General features: G+C 41.6%; 1 protein-coding gene across 8 annotated transcripts in view; it reads left to right on the forward strand.

Moving 5' to 3' along the window:
• Window positions 1–9866: 9866 nt before the first annotated feature.
• Window positions 9867–13214, forward strand: part of fal (SAM and HD domain containing deoxynucleoside triphosphate triphosphohydrolase falten) — a 152787-nt gene continuing 149439 nt past the window's right edge. For 4 of the 8 annotated variants that reach the window (XM_076205662.1, XM_076205666.1, XM_076205664.1 and 1 more), the window contains exons 1-2: window positions 9996–10016; window positions 10591–10659. In XM_076205662.1, the coding sequence (XP_076061777.1) occupies window positions 10011–10016; window positions 10591–10659 (75 nt within the window). In that variant the 5' untranslated portion in view covers window positions 9996–10010. Of the gene's footprint in view, window positions 10017–10590; window positions 10660–11753; window positions 12338–13214 lie in introns of those variants that run through there. The other 4 variants (XM_076205663.1, XM_076205669.1, XM_076205667.1 and 1 more) reach the window with 3 other exon arrangements.

Consider the following 13214-nt stretch of genomic DNA (forward strand, 5'->3'; position numbering starts at 1 on the left):
GAGCCATCTAGTTCCGTTCCTGGAAACTGGCAGACCTTTCTTCGCACAGATGAGAACAAGATGGAGCTGTTTGACTTCCTAGCCACCAGGGTAGAAACAATAGACACAGACAAACAAGTCATCAGCACCCACCACAAAGAAGTTGTTTGTACGCAGGCCCGAGATGTTGCTGGTCTTGCCCCTTGTAGCCATGAGGAGCATGACACAAGAATGCTACTCCATGTTGAAGACGCTGTGAGGCAGGGATACAGCAAAGTGTCGATCCGCACAGTAGACACTGATGTCGTGGTCCTTGCGGTGACACCAGCTGGACGTCTGAACATTGATGAGCTCTGGGTTGTTTTTGGCACAGGAAAGAAATTCAGGTTCTTGGCCGCTCACGAGATGGCTGTGGCACTGGGACCTAACAAGTGTCGAGGGTTATCATTCTTCCATGCCCTCACTGGATGTGACACCGTTTCAAGCTTCGGAGGCAGGGGGAAGAAAAAAGCATGGGGAACCTGGAAAGCCTGTGATGAGGTCACTTATGTTGCCGCAGCATTCTGTGCCTTGGCTGCCACGCCAACTCCTTCAGCCGTAGATGACCACATGGATGCACTGGAGCGTTTTTGTTGTTTTGCTCTATGATCGCACCAGTAGCCAGGAACATGTCAATGAGTGTTGCAAGCATCTGTTCACCCAGCTCTCCCAACAACTCAAGCCCTGAAACAGCACATCAAGAGAGCTGCCTACCAAGCCGGCTACTGTTGGGGCCAGATGATGGTGTCCACACCAGAGCTACCATCGCACAGTGACTGGGGGTGGGCTCACACCGACAGTGGCTGGGACATATACTGGACAACCCTCTCAGAGGCAATTGAGGCATGCCGGCAACTTCTAAGGTGTGGCTGCTAAAAGGGATGCAGAGGACAGTGCAAGTATGCCAAGGCGGCACTCCAGTACACAGCTCTATGTCACTGTGGTGGGGAGTGTACGAGAGAGTAGAACTGGGACAAGAAAGATCACAGATGATAATTATGTTAACATGTACACATGTATCCATGCATCATATTAGACTCTGGTCAGCAGTCATTCCATGGTGCTTGTTAACAGTTTTTTGAGGAGTTTGTTGAAGAAAACCTTCCAAAAGTACAAAAATGCACCAAAAAATGACCAAATAAGTTTATTCACGCTTTGTCATCTTTACTTGCTATCTCTTATTTACTAGAATCTACATTTAGTTGAATAAAACCACTGGTATACTTCTTCAATAAGTAAATATAGTTGTATCCACATGTATCCTATGTCGCGTACAGCACAAAATCGCCTATTTTGTAAAATGGCCGCCATTTTGGCTCTGGGAAGAATCTGGAATGTCCCTATATCCAAAAATCCTTGTAAGATACTGCCCTAGCAGTGTGCCAAATTTCATGCTTGTATCACTAAAGGCACATTTTTTTTCACATATCTGCCGGACTATTTCTTGTCCATAATTTTGGGTATACTGTAGCACCAGTATTCACTTTTGTTTGTAATTTTTTTTTTCTTCTCTACACTGACTGAAATCCATCTTCTTCATTACTATCGCTGCTAGTTATGGCTAAATCCATAGCAACAATTGTTGCTCCTTGGCTATCCCACTTCTCAGGTGGAATTCTCTCTTCTGTTGCCATTTTCAGTGAAATCAGTGGACGTCTGGTCGATACTCCGAGTCGGTAAGCACTCGGCTTACCGCGATTTGTCACTGTGTTCAACACTTCGGTAGCTCACTGGTAATGGCTAGTTCTTCCTGATTAGGTCCGAACACGACCACTGCCAGGCGGTGAATGTGGAAGTCTAGTAGAAGAAACCAGCGTGCTGGGGAGGTTTCGTCAAATTGCGGGGGTCGGACGGCGACTGCTGCTGCTACCGGAAGTGTTGACGTTGTTGATATGGGCGTCGATTCTGCCGCTGCGGCTGTTGTTATGTCGTCGTTCTACGACATAGTTTCTGCAGATAGGCTGCTGGTTGGTCTGGATCAACGATGTGTAGAAAGTGAACTTCTTTATACATCATCGATGCAGTACCCGTTAGATACGGCACACGAAGTATTGATAGCGTCACTGGAATACCAGTTGCGAAACACAACAATCAGTTTGAATTATCCACTCGTTACTCGTATCCACGTAAAATGGTCACTCCACGTGGTCACCAGTTATGGTGTCGTATACTATGATTACGCGTGTGGATAGAGTAAATAAAAGTCAAGATTACGTGATATTTGGGATTATTAAGTTAGACTCAACCAACGCAATCAACTTACTCCTCACTGGTTAGCCACGTCTAACCTATCTACGTTGGACATGCTTATATAATATATACAAAATTACATTATGAACATGGATACATATAGGGCATCTACATGCTAAGATGTTACAGGAAAAGATAGGGTTGGGTGTGGATAGTGTTATGCATGAACGGCCGAGTATTGGCATGCATAAAGTACCCAGAGTGCTAGGGTATAAAAATATATACGTAGGTTTCTATATCTAATAAGTACTTCTGTATACATAGGCTTGGATACATAAAGGGAGCCCTATCAATATAAAACAGTGAATATTGTTCAGCACTAATGTTAAATAGGTCACGTCCACTGGCCCGGCAGGATCTTATCACCATAGTGTCTCTGGTTCAACTGTGTTGGCGGGAACTATGCCGTGACTTCATGGCGTCACCGTGACAAAGGTAATAGATATATACAACAGCATCCTAGACTAAATTGTCCTAGCTAGGTCATCTATTATATATAGTCCCTATGCTCCGTTACACATGGGAAAAGTGTCTCCTATCCTGACATGTGTTTATAAATGTATGTGTGTCGTATGCCTATGGGTGTCTATCATGATCACGCCATGCGCGCGGGAATATCAAATACCCAGACATAGACACATGTGCCACAGATAGAATATATGCATAGGTCAAGGACTACTATTACACAGGACGTGCACACCCAGACTCCTTTCGCCGCTAGCGGAGGCCAGTCCAGTGTGATACGAGCAGACTAAGTGTAAGGTTGTGTCGCTGCGTCTTTTGCGCGTGACTGCATTTAGAAGTGGATAGTGTTTGTTTACATAGGTTCTTGCTGATTTTGTTTGGTTGGTTCTTCGTAGGTTCTTTTTTGCTGATTTTGTGTATTCAAAATGCCGAATAAGTGTGTTGTGAACTGCAACGGTAATTATAACAAGGATAACAGGTGCCTAGTGTTTCAACTGCCAAAAGACTGTTATTAAAGATAGATGTGGCTTGATGTGCTACCACCGCGTAATAACTTTGTTGTTGATTCTGAGAGATTTTTCATTTGTGAGTTTTCCATGAATGATTATTGTTTTGCTCTTGAATCATACCCCAAGTGTAGTTATGAACAGATCAGAAACTTTTCGGTGCTGCCAAGCAAACGTAAGCTGCAATACATCACTTCATCTATTGACAAGGATCAGGTGATGAGGGAAACATTTGCCAAAGTGAAGACACTGCAGCAGAAGAATGTATTTCTCTTGATAGATGAAGTATAGATTCGGCCAACTGTTGCATTTTTCTGGTGGGGTTCTGAGTGGCATGGCAGTGAACAAGCCAGACTGCAAGGCCACTTCTATGCTATGTATTATGATGAAGTCGCTGCACAGAGGACCTAGTATTTTTATTTCTGACACCCGTCCACAGCTTGAGGGTATGAATGAGGCGGCAGCTGCTGTTGAGAGGGCAGGTGGACGTGTCATCGGGTCTATCACAGACAACCACAAGATAAACCAGCAGTACTGTAAGCTGTTTGATTTTCCGGGTGATTACCGTGCCACAGCCAAACATCCTCTTGACAAAGATCGTGTCTGGTTTCTCCTTTTTGACACAGTGCATCTTCTGAAGTGCATCCGCAACAACTGGATCAGTGAGAAGTGCCAGAAGATCAGTCTTGACAATAAAACAACAACATCATTTGCTGAGTCAGAGAAAGGCAGTATTCTGAAGACTACTCCCCTCACTAAATTTGCTGTCAACCCCTCACGACTTCAACTACAAAATGTGCAGCATGTCTTGAAAGTCTTCAATGAAAAGGTTGTGGCTTCATTGAAGCTCAGAGGATGTCATGACACTGTTAAGTTAATCCAAATCATCCTCAACTGGTGGAATTTAGTGAATGTATCTGGGAAGGGACAAGATCAGCGCATAAACGATCCAAATCGAGCTGTTCAGGATCCCCAGTCAACCAGCCTGCAGACTTTCCTGTTGATTTTCCAAGAGGCTTCTTCAGGACATGTGTAACCTCTTAATGATGTTACAAAAAAAAAAAAAAAATTAAATATAATGATCTTTGTTTCGTTTAAGTTATTAATCCACTAGTGGGTGCATTGTTATTAAAAAAAATGAAGTTAGGCTGTTGTTAATTATTAGTGTTACGGAGGCTAACGTAAATTTTACGTGCCTTTGGTACGTGAACAGGCTATCTAGAAATATACAGAGGATATATCAATGAATAGGGGTACCTAAATATGGCGAGCCCTATCAGCTGGTACGTCGATGTCTAGCAGGGGCGGTTTTGCGGTGCTAAGCAAATGTAGGCGGCCGAAGGTGGCGGTCGGTGGTTGGTGTGTGTAAGCGAGAATGCTGACCCGCTAACTGCTGTGAAGCTCCTGGTCCGGGATGAGGGCGAAGCTTTTAGGTCTAGGTGATAATGAGGGGGAGTGGAACTAGATGCTCGTCCGGTTCTGATGAAAGAACGGGAAAATTAGTGGGAGACTATTTTTATACTCACGGTGATTGGTGACGGTAGTTGTGGACGTGTCTCGTCGGCCTGGGTCCACTGTGTCTTGACTGAAGTCGTGGTGTGTAAATGTAGGAGGTGGTGCGCTGTTCGAAATGGCGGAGGAGTTGGTGACCGATATGCTGATGTTGTATGTCTGCGTCGTTCTCGGCTGAGGACGGTAGGGGGTGAGGTGGAGTATCCTCTCTCGGAGATTGGATCTTGTGGTTGCTGAATGGAATCTTGTGGATGCTTGAAGTATAATGTTTTGATTGGGAGTCTTGTTTGAAGTTGGATTGGAATCTTGAAGGGGTGCCGTGTAGGGTTGAACGGTTATTCATTCTGACAGAGGTATCACTGCAGACATCTGTCTACAGAGTATAGGACTGGCAGGTCACTGCCACCAGGTGATTTGAAATCGAAAGCCTTCAACTTTACCACCGATTCTAAGATTGGACTGCCAAGCTGCAATCTTAGAAGTCAGATTGCCGTCTCGGAGGGGGTGGTTGGTGGAGGGGGAGTGTGTAGACGTGCTGCTTGCTTGACACGGGTGGTCTGCGTGGAGCTGGTAGGCGTGGCTTGAGTCTTGGATGGCTGAAGGTTGTATTCGGCCTTCTGTGGTAGGCGCGAGTGTAATTAGTATTATGTGGTATATGATGGCTTGTCTCTTCGGAGATGTGAAATGAAACTAACGCTCGCCAGTTTGAGTGGTTGCGTAACCTTGATTGTATGGCTGAGGACGTAGTTTCTATTCAGAGCGTGGGAGCACCGCTCCCGCCATTAATGTAACCTCCTTTCCTTGGGGGTTACATAGGCAGGACTTAGTGCGGGCAAGATAAACTCTCAACGACTCCTTTTCTTCTTATTTTATTATAATTAGAGTTAATCATGATACCATCGTATACACTATAGTCACTTTTTACAACACATCACTGGCACACGTTTTTCTTGGTTATACACTTTTGTCTCTAGACCACCTTACACAATGTTCTTTTGAGTTAATCTCTGGAGCACCTCACACCGAACCTGTCTCTCGAGACATGCACGGCCTTTTTGTTGACCGGAAACGGCTGACTAAGCAAAGTTTGAGGTGCGTTTTATCTTTTTGTTTAATAATTCTACCTTGAAAGTCCGTCGCCTCACACGGCTAGGACAACCCACTAATTACCTACTATATTTTTTATATAAGTCATAATATATACATATCCAGGGGGTGGCTCGTTAATATGTAATGTTTCCGTGTGTTATGTGGGTCGTGTCTAATGGCATCCATTATGTGTGTGTGTTCGTGAGTCCGTTTGTGGGCGCTCGGCTGGTGCGCTCGGCTGGTAACATGCAGACTCAGCGATTTGAGCGGATATGGTAGGCGCCAGCCAGACTGGTGGTGATTGCGACATCGTTCAGAATGCGTGGGATTGATGGTGGTGTATACACATGGAGCAAATCGAATCAAGTGTTTCACCCATGACACCAAGAATGAACTGGTGCAGACTATGCAGGGACTGATTGGCATTTGCCGCTACTTGTTCAGAAACGCTGACTTCCATTATGTCCTGCTGCGTGAGATCCAGAGTGACCGGCTTGATGGGGAGTCCTCAGTCTACCGTCAATCAACTGGTGCAAACTCTTTCATGACCACTGGGGATGTGTTCTCCGCATGCAAGCAACGCTTCACGAGATATGCTGCCATAAACCTCAAGTCCATCGATATCCACCCTGTGTCAAAGGAACATACCTGCTTGGGGACTGCAATTGACCTAGAGGATGCAGCCTCTATTGAGAGGTGCACCACAGATGTGACACTGACTGTGAAAGAAGAGTGCAGTGCGGCCTATGTGGCGGGATGGCTTTAAACAATGTGTGCGGACAATGTGGTCTTCAGGGTCGAAGAACCTCTTGTGACCAGTGACGTTAAGGACTTTATCGAGACAGTATCCAGAGGTTCCCTGACAACTCACCGTTCCTGCTGCCAGAAAAGACTGATGGAGATCTTGTCAACACTGGCCAACTTCAGTGGGGTTGACATTGACTGTCCCAAGATGTTCCGTCGTCTGGCAAATGTTCTTCTGAATGGACTCCACAACCTAGAGAAAGACTAGCAGAAGAATGCAGTCCTTCTCCAGACCTCTGTAAAGAAGGCCCGGCTCGCTGATTAATCGCTGCAGTCTGGTAAGCTTTTGCTTCTATGTCTGTTTATTTGTGTAAATGTTTGTTTGTTTGCAATCACAAAGGTTTAACTATAATCCATTTTGTAAAATGTAAAACAACAGCAATTTGGGTTCCTTTAATTTCCACTAACCTCATACAATAATACATGTTAAGTCCGGCTAAAATTGGTATTTCAAAGCATAACAGTGCCTAAAAAATCATTTCTTATTTCACTATAAAAGTTTGTATTAACTTATACTGCATTGAATAAGTCAATAGTTGATATATTTGTCCTATATACAATGCTGGTTCCTAGTTTTGATACATTTGTCCAATATAAAATGTTAGGTTACAAAGAAATCAATGGCCTCCGCTGGCGGAGCCAGGAATCTGGGTGTGCACGTTCTGTTTAATAGTAGTCCTTGGCATAGGTATATATAGTTATATATCATATAATGTGGCACAGACGTATTGGTGTACGTGTTTGCTACGCCAGAGAATGCGCGTAGGTGCATACGCAGTTATAGATTATGCATTACGTTACATTACATTATGAGTAGATCATATCATATTACAACCGCTACAGAAGCAAAAAGCTACATACCTGTGATTGGCAGAGATTCATCGAACCCTGAAAAGTACAGTGGCTTCACAAAACATGTGTCTTTGTGAATATGTAATATTTTTTCTGTTTTGTATTATAATTTATCGTGGCCTGGGGCCACTTGGTGATTTTCTTCGTGTTTGTTCTGGTAGTGGTGATGTGTGCGTCGACTTCGGGCGTGGCATCGGGGATATGGGAATGGAGGGAAGGATGAAACTGTGTTGAGGGAAGACTGGTTCTCTCATAGGATGCTTCCCCTCACTCTCGTTTAGCACACGCTTCGTCGCATTTACATTTCACACGACATGGATTATATGATGTCTGTGAATGGAGGTAAATTTCATATCACTTCCCAATCACGAATCACTTACACTTCTGTTCAGTTTGAAAAAAATTCTCGAACTACGTACGCCTAGTGACTTGACCTCTCGTTGCCCAAGGTTTATGGGAGGTACAACTTCACCTTTACTGATGTGAAAATGTTGCATAATACATATAACAGATAATCCCCATACATGAGAATTAGAGATGAGCAATACACTAGAACCAATGCTCAAGACGGAGAAATCGCTAGGTGGTAAATTAAAGGATTAATAACGAAAATTATATATCGGTAACTCAACATTCCTGGATAGGGTAGTCCTCTGTTTTATGAAAACTACGGTTTAACATTTCAGAAATACATTTGAGAACTTACCGAAGACGTGATTACTGTTCCGACGTTAGTGCGCACAGTATTCCAAGGGACTCATACGAGTTCGAAAAGAGCTCAGAAGGCCACGGGTTAATATTTACTTTAAGTAATTTCTCAAAGTTAATTCCCGATTTATTAAACCAGAATTGTTACATAGATTTAATAAACAAAATAAAGAGAGGGGAGTTTAATCGTATTTCATTTTAAAGTTACGATAGGCGTGGTTCGAAGCTTCAGGAAAGGCTCCTGAATCGAAGAAAATAACACTTTGAGGGAAAGTTCCCCGAACTAAGGTAAACACTAAGATTCCCAATAACAATCACCACAGTTCGGTCCTATGGCGTCGAGTCCCTTACATAATGTTATAATGTTTTATATAATGTTTTCGTATAAAAAAAATTATGGGCTACTCTAAATTGAAAAAGTAAATTTTTATAATTCGTTATACATGCTATCATATACTAAGCATTCTAGAGTACTGATTTCATACAGCCTGATATACTTAATTGTTGTATCTCAATCTTAATCCTAATTCTACAGCTATCAATTCACCAATTAACTGAGGTCGTATTCGTATCCACAGATGTCTATATCAATTTATAATAATAGGTTTACTGTAAATACATATCTGCTGGGATTTATTCCCGACATTTGTAATAACATGTTCTGATCTTAGCTATATATTTCTCTGCATAAGGAGTCATGTCAAATATCATTTTGTTATGTAACTATTGTGATTTAATGTGTCTGTTTTTATTTATATTACATATTTTTTAAATGCATCTGGGTTTTTTAAAACGGCCACAATGAAAATAAGTGTCATGTGTTTTATGTGCCATCCTCGCAATTTTTATAGTATATTATTATATATGTGTATACGATTACAAAAAAACAAACAAATAGGTGGAGCAAGTAAGATGTTTCGCTAATCCCAGTTAGCATTTTCAACTGTAACAGATATAGAAAAAGTAAGACTGACACAAAGTAAACACCGGAAGAGGGAAATTATAAATACTGGGAGAGATCACATAGAAGGTGATAGTTACTGTGGCCAACTAGGAACATGTGAATGCTGGGAGAAGTTACGTGTGTGTGTGTGTGTGTGTGTGTTTACACGCATGAGAGCTCTGAACCCAGTTACTTTTCCCAATCCAGGGGCAACGCTGTGACCTTGTGTGTATCTTCGTGTGTGCCGTTTTACTGGCCTTGATATCTCACTTACCGAGGTGGTTATGGTAGTTATGTAATGGTAATTTTGTCGATTTTCACTCGTCGTGGGTGAGGAAGAAATAAAATTCATGGACGTCACTTCCTATCGACTGTCCTGACTTTAATATTTATTTGAACAGAGAAAACATGGATATTGTAGTTTAATGAACGTCTTTTCAAGTTATGTTATGGTCAAATGACTGTCACACACCCACAGTAAGTGAGCGATATCAGTTTTAGATTTTTAATTCTGAACAACTCCAGTGCCGGCTAAACGTTTCGGCATCGATTAGAGAGGAATAATCAATGTATTACCACAGACGAAACAGTTGTGTAAGACATTTTATTTTTTTTCTTCAAGAAACTATTATTGTACATTAACTAACTTATCCTTAATTTATAATCTGTTAAATGAGAATGACCAGCATTACAATGGTAAAGAATGATGAATGAGTTAGGTGGATCATGAGAAAACATCGTACGTCTGTCAGGCTGTGGGCCACAAACAGCTGAGCTAGACAGTCGAAGTTGAACAAGTGACAGGTTCATACGTCAGCTCGGGTAGGAGAAGCACATCTGTCTGCCATCAGACCGTTACAAAAATGGACGTAAGTACATTAACCCTTTACCAAGAGAACATTTTGAGAGTTATTATCATATGACAGGGACTTATATTTAGATGAATCATAGGTGCCCCCTTTGCAGAAATAAAATAAAAGGCACAAGATGAGGTCTTGTAAGCCATGGATGCATTTCATATGCCAAGTTCTCATTTCGGAAGAACCGTTACCATGCTTCTAGACGTGACTAAGTGAATTATCATTAGTATATTTGTGATTGGCCAGATGCTTATCAAGGACATGGAAGTAGGTCAATGAGGCCAGTTACGTATATGAACTACGTGTGACTGGCAAGTATTTTTTTCGTGTAATACACAATGAATGTGTTTATTTGTATGCATTTAATTTATATTTTTACATCCATGTGTGCATTTATAAGAATGTTACTGTAAGAGTACATCTGGGTATTTTGTAGAAGTGCACACCTACGCGGTAGCATTAGAAAATTAAAACAAAATTTGGTAAATTGTAATATATCAATGTAATAAATGTTTTTCTTGGCGGAAATGAATAGCAGGAGACGTTTCCAAAACATACAGAAAAGAACGATTTTTTTTTATAGATTCGGAGACCGGAGACGACGACGACGATCATGATGACCTTTAGAATTGCAGGTACCGCATTAATAAATGTAGGTTAGGTTTGAACAGATGAATGTATCATAGTTTAATTTCTTCGCCCTGCGCCTCAACCAAAATAAAGTTGGCGTCTCAAGCAACCGAAACTGATACGTTTGTTTGTTTATAGCTTTTAGCTACCTTTATTATTGTTTTCCGCCAAGAATAATGTAAATCACATTGATGTATTACAATTTACAAAATTATGATTTAATTTTCTATTGCTATATAGTGTAGGTGTGTGTCTGTCTCACCAGTGACCAGTGTGGCCACTCCTTGGCTTTTTTCCCAATATCTTGGCATTTTTGCCATCAACTTGGAATCTTGGAAATAAACTATAAAAAATGAACAAATCTTGGATTTTTTCGCCAAATTGTAGACAATTGCTTAAAATATTAGTTTAATAATAGAATGTTCTCTTTGCCACCTAATAAAGTATGAGGTACACTATGTTAACAACAGAGGACAAATTAAGTTTTGAATTTTAATTCATGAGATTGTTGAAAAGTTAAGGCTGGAAACCACGACTTGTCAACTAAGTTGTCTTCTATGAGTTGACGCGTCCATAACACGTTCAATACGTTTGAGACGTTTCTCTCCTAGTCCGCCAGTCTTCTCTAGCTCATAAGTCGTGCGTGTGTGGTATGTGAGACCTGTTGATAGTTATTCAACCCTACATGATTTAATTAGAAATCATTATGAGTGACTCTGAAGAACCAGGGTATAGTGGTGATGTTACCCCACCAAAGAGAAAAGCGAAAGTGACGTGGTATCAGCAGGCATTTAGAAAGGAATGGATGGAGGAGGATGAACTGAAAGATTGGGTACAACCAGATCCTACTGACAAATATACTGTTTTGTGTACTGTATGTAGCAGCAAACTCAAGCATTGCAATAAGTCGTCTCTGATGGCACACAAAATTTTCCATGAAGCATGGAAAGTGAACCTCTTCAGGAAAAGGAAGAGCTTTTTCGATATGACTGCAAGCAGTTTCTAATAGAATTGTGCATGCAGATGAAAAAGGTTTCCTTTTAAAGAAAATAGCCTCATTGATATGTTAAAGGTAGTGGAACCAGCTGAAGCTCTTTCTACAAAGAGGGACTTAAAATCTCTCTGAAAACTTGCTGTACATTTTCCAACATTGATAAAGTAGGATGAGCTAGATTTGCTGCAAGAGCAATGGCGAGATCTTCTATATGCAAGAGACACACTTAAAGGCATAAATTAAGTCAGTCTGCAACTGTTTTCTGGAATGATTTACTTTCAGTGAAAGATGGGAATAATAAAGAAAAGTTTAATCTTCTTGCAACATTTATGTGCATTTTATTAGCTCTGCCACACTCGTCTGCATGTATTGAAAGAAATTATTCCCAAATAAACCAAGTTAAAACTAAGCAAAGCAACAGACTACACACAAATACAGTTGCAAACCGTTTATAGGCCAAGCAAGCCATCACAAGACAAGAAGTGACTTGCCAAAAGTGGGAACCATCTATTTCATTAATCAAAGATGTAAAGTTGGGTCACTGTCACAAGAAGAGATATAAAGAGAGGGAAGAGTCCAGGAAGAAGAGTAACACAGGAACTTTATATCATAGTGAAGCCGATGATGTTGATGATGAGGAATTAGAGGAGGACCCTATGCCAGTATCCTTCTTCCTGCAATAATACCATTGTCTGTAAAGTATTTGGTGAGTAGAACTTCCTCTTCTAGCTAAATTTCCTATTTTAAATAAGCCACAATCCATTTCAAGAGCCATGTCACCTTGTTTTTCGCAAGTATCTATAAAAAATAATCCTTGGATTTTCTTGGAATTTTTCGTAGTGTCATCTTGGCATTTTTACATTTTGTGAGTGGCAACACTGCCAGTGACCATGGTCGGTCACGTGTTGGACTTGTGATCGACAGCTATTACCCTCTCGGAAGAGAGCTCAGAGCTCGTATATGACCGATCTGTGGGTAATGCTGTGACCTTACACGCACATACACCCAACCCCCGCCCACGAGAGTTGAAGTAACGTCTCGCAGCACAGCGATACTGAAATTTCAGCCTTGGGCGGAATTCGAACCCGGACCGCCGTAGTGGCGGCCGCGAACGCTACCACCGCCATCGAGTGTGTGTGTAATATTGCGTTTGTGGTGTTTGTTTAATTTTGTTTGTATAAATTTATTACACTCATAGAGCGACAAACCTACAGTAGGTAATTTCTATTTATACATAGTGTGCGTGACGCGCAGGTCACGTTAACGTCCAGTGAAGCTGTATGGCAATAATAATAACATAGAGCATAAGAGAGAAAGGGAGATTGCATGAGACCATAAGGCCCGCACTAGGCTTCCATTACATTCAATAAAAGGAAATATACTGGTAATCAAGCTGAAGTAAGCTTTAGCATCCACCAAAGTAAGGATGTCGAATTAAGACAGTGTCTATCTAGATTATTGTCCGTTAGGAGAAAGTGGCATACATGTATTAGGTCTTGGCTTTGGGGCAATAGGTCTCTCTCTTACTGAGGAACGAGGCAGTAGTGGTGTTACTGTTGGCGTTGGGACTGTCGCATAGCTCT

This window comes from Oratosquilla oratoria, chromosome 22 (genome assembly GCF_046742065.1).
Source record: "Oratosquilla oratoria isolate Oo_2021 chromosome 22, ASM4674206v1, whole genome shotgun sequence".
Lineage (NCBI taxonomy): Eukaryota > Metazoa > Arthropoda > Malacostraca > Stomatopoda > Squillidae > Oratosquilla > Oratosquilla oratoria.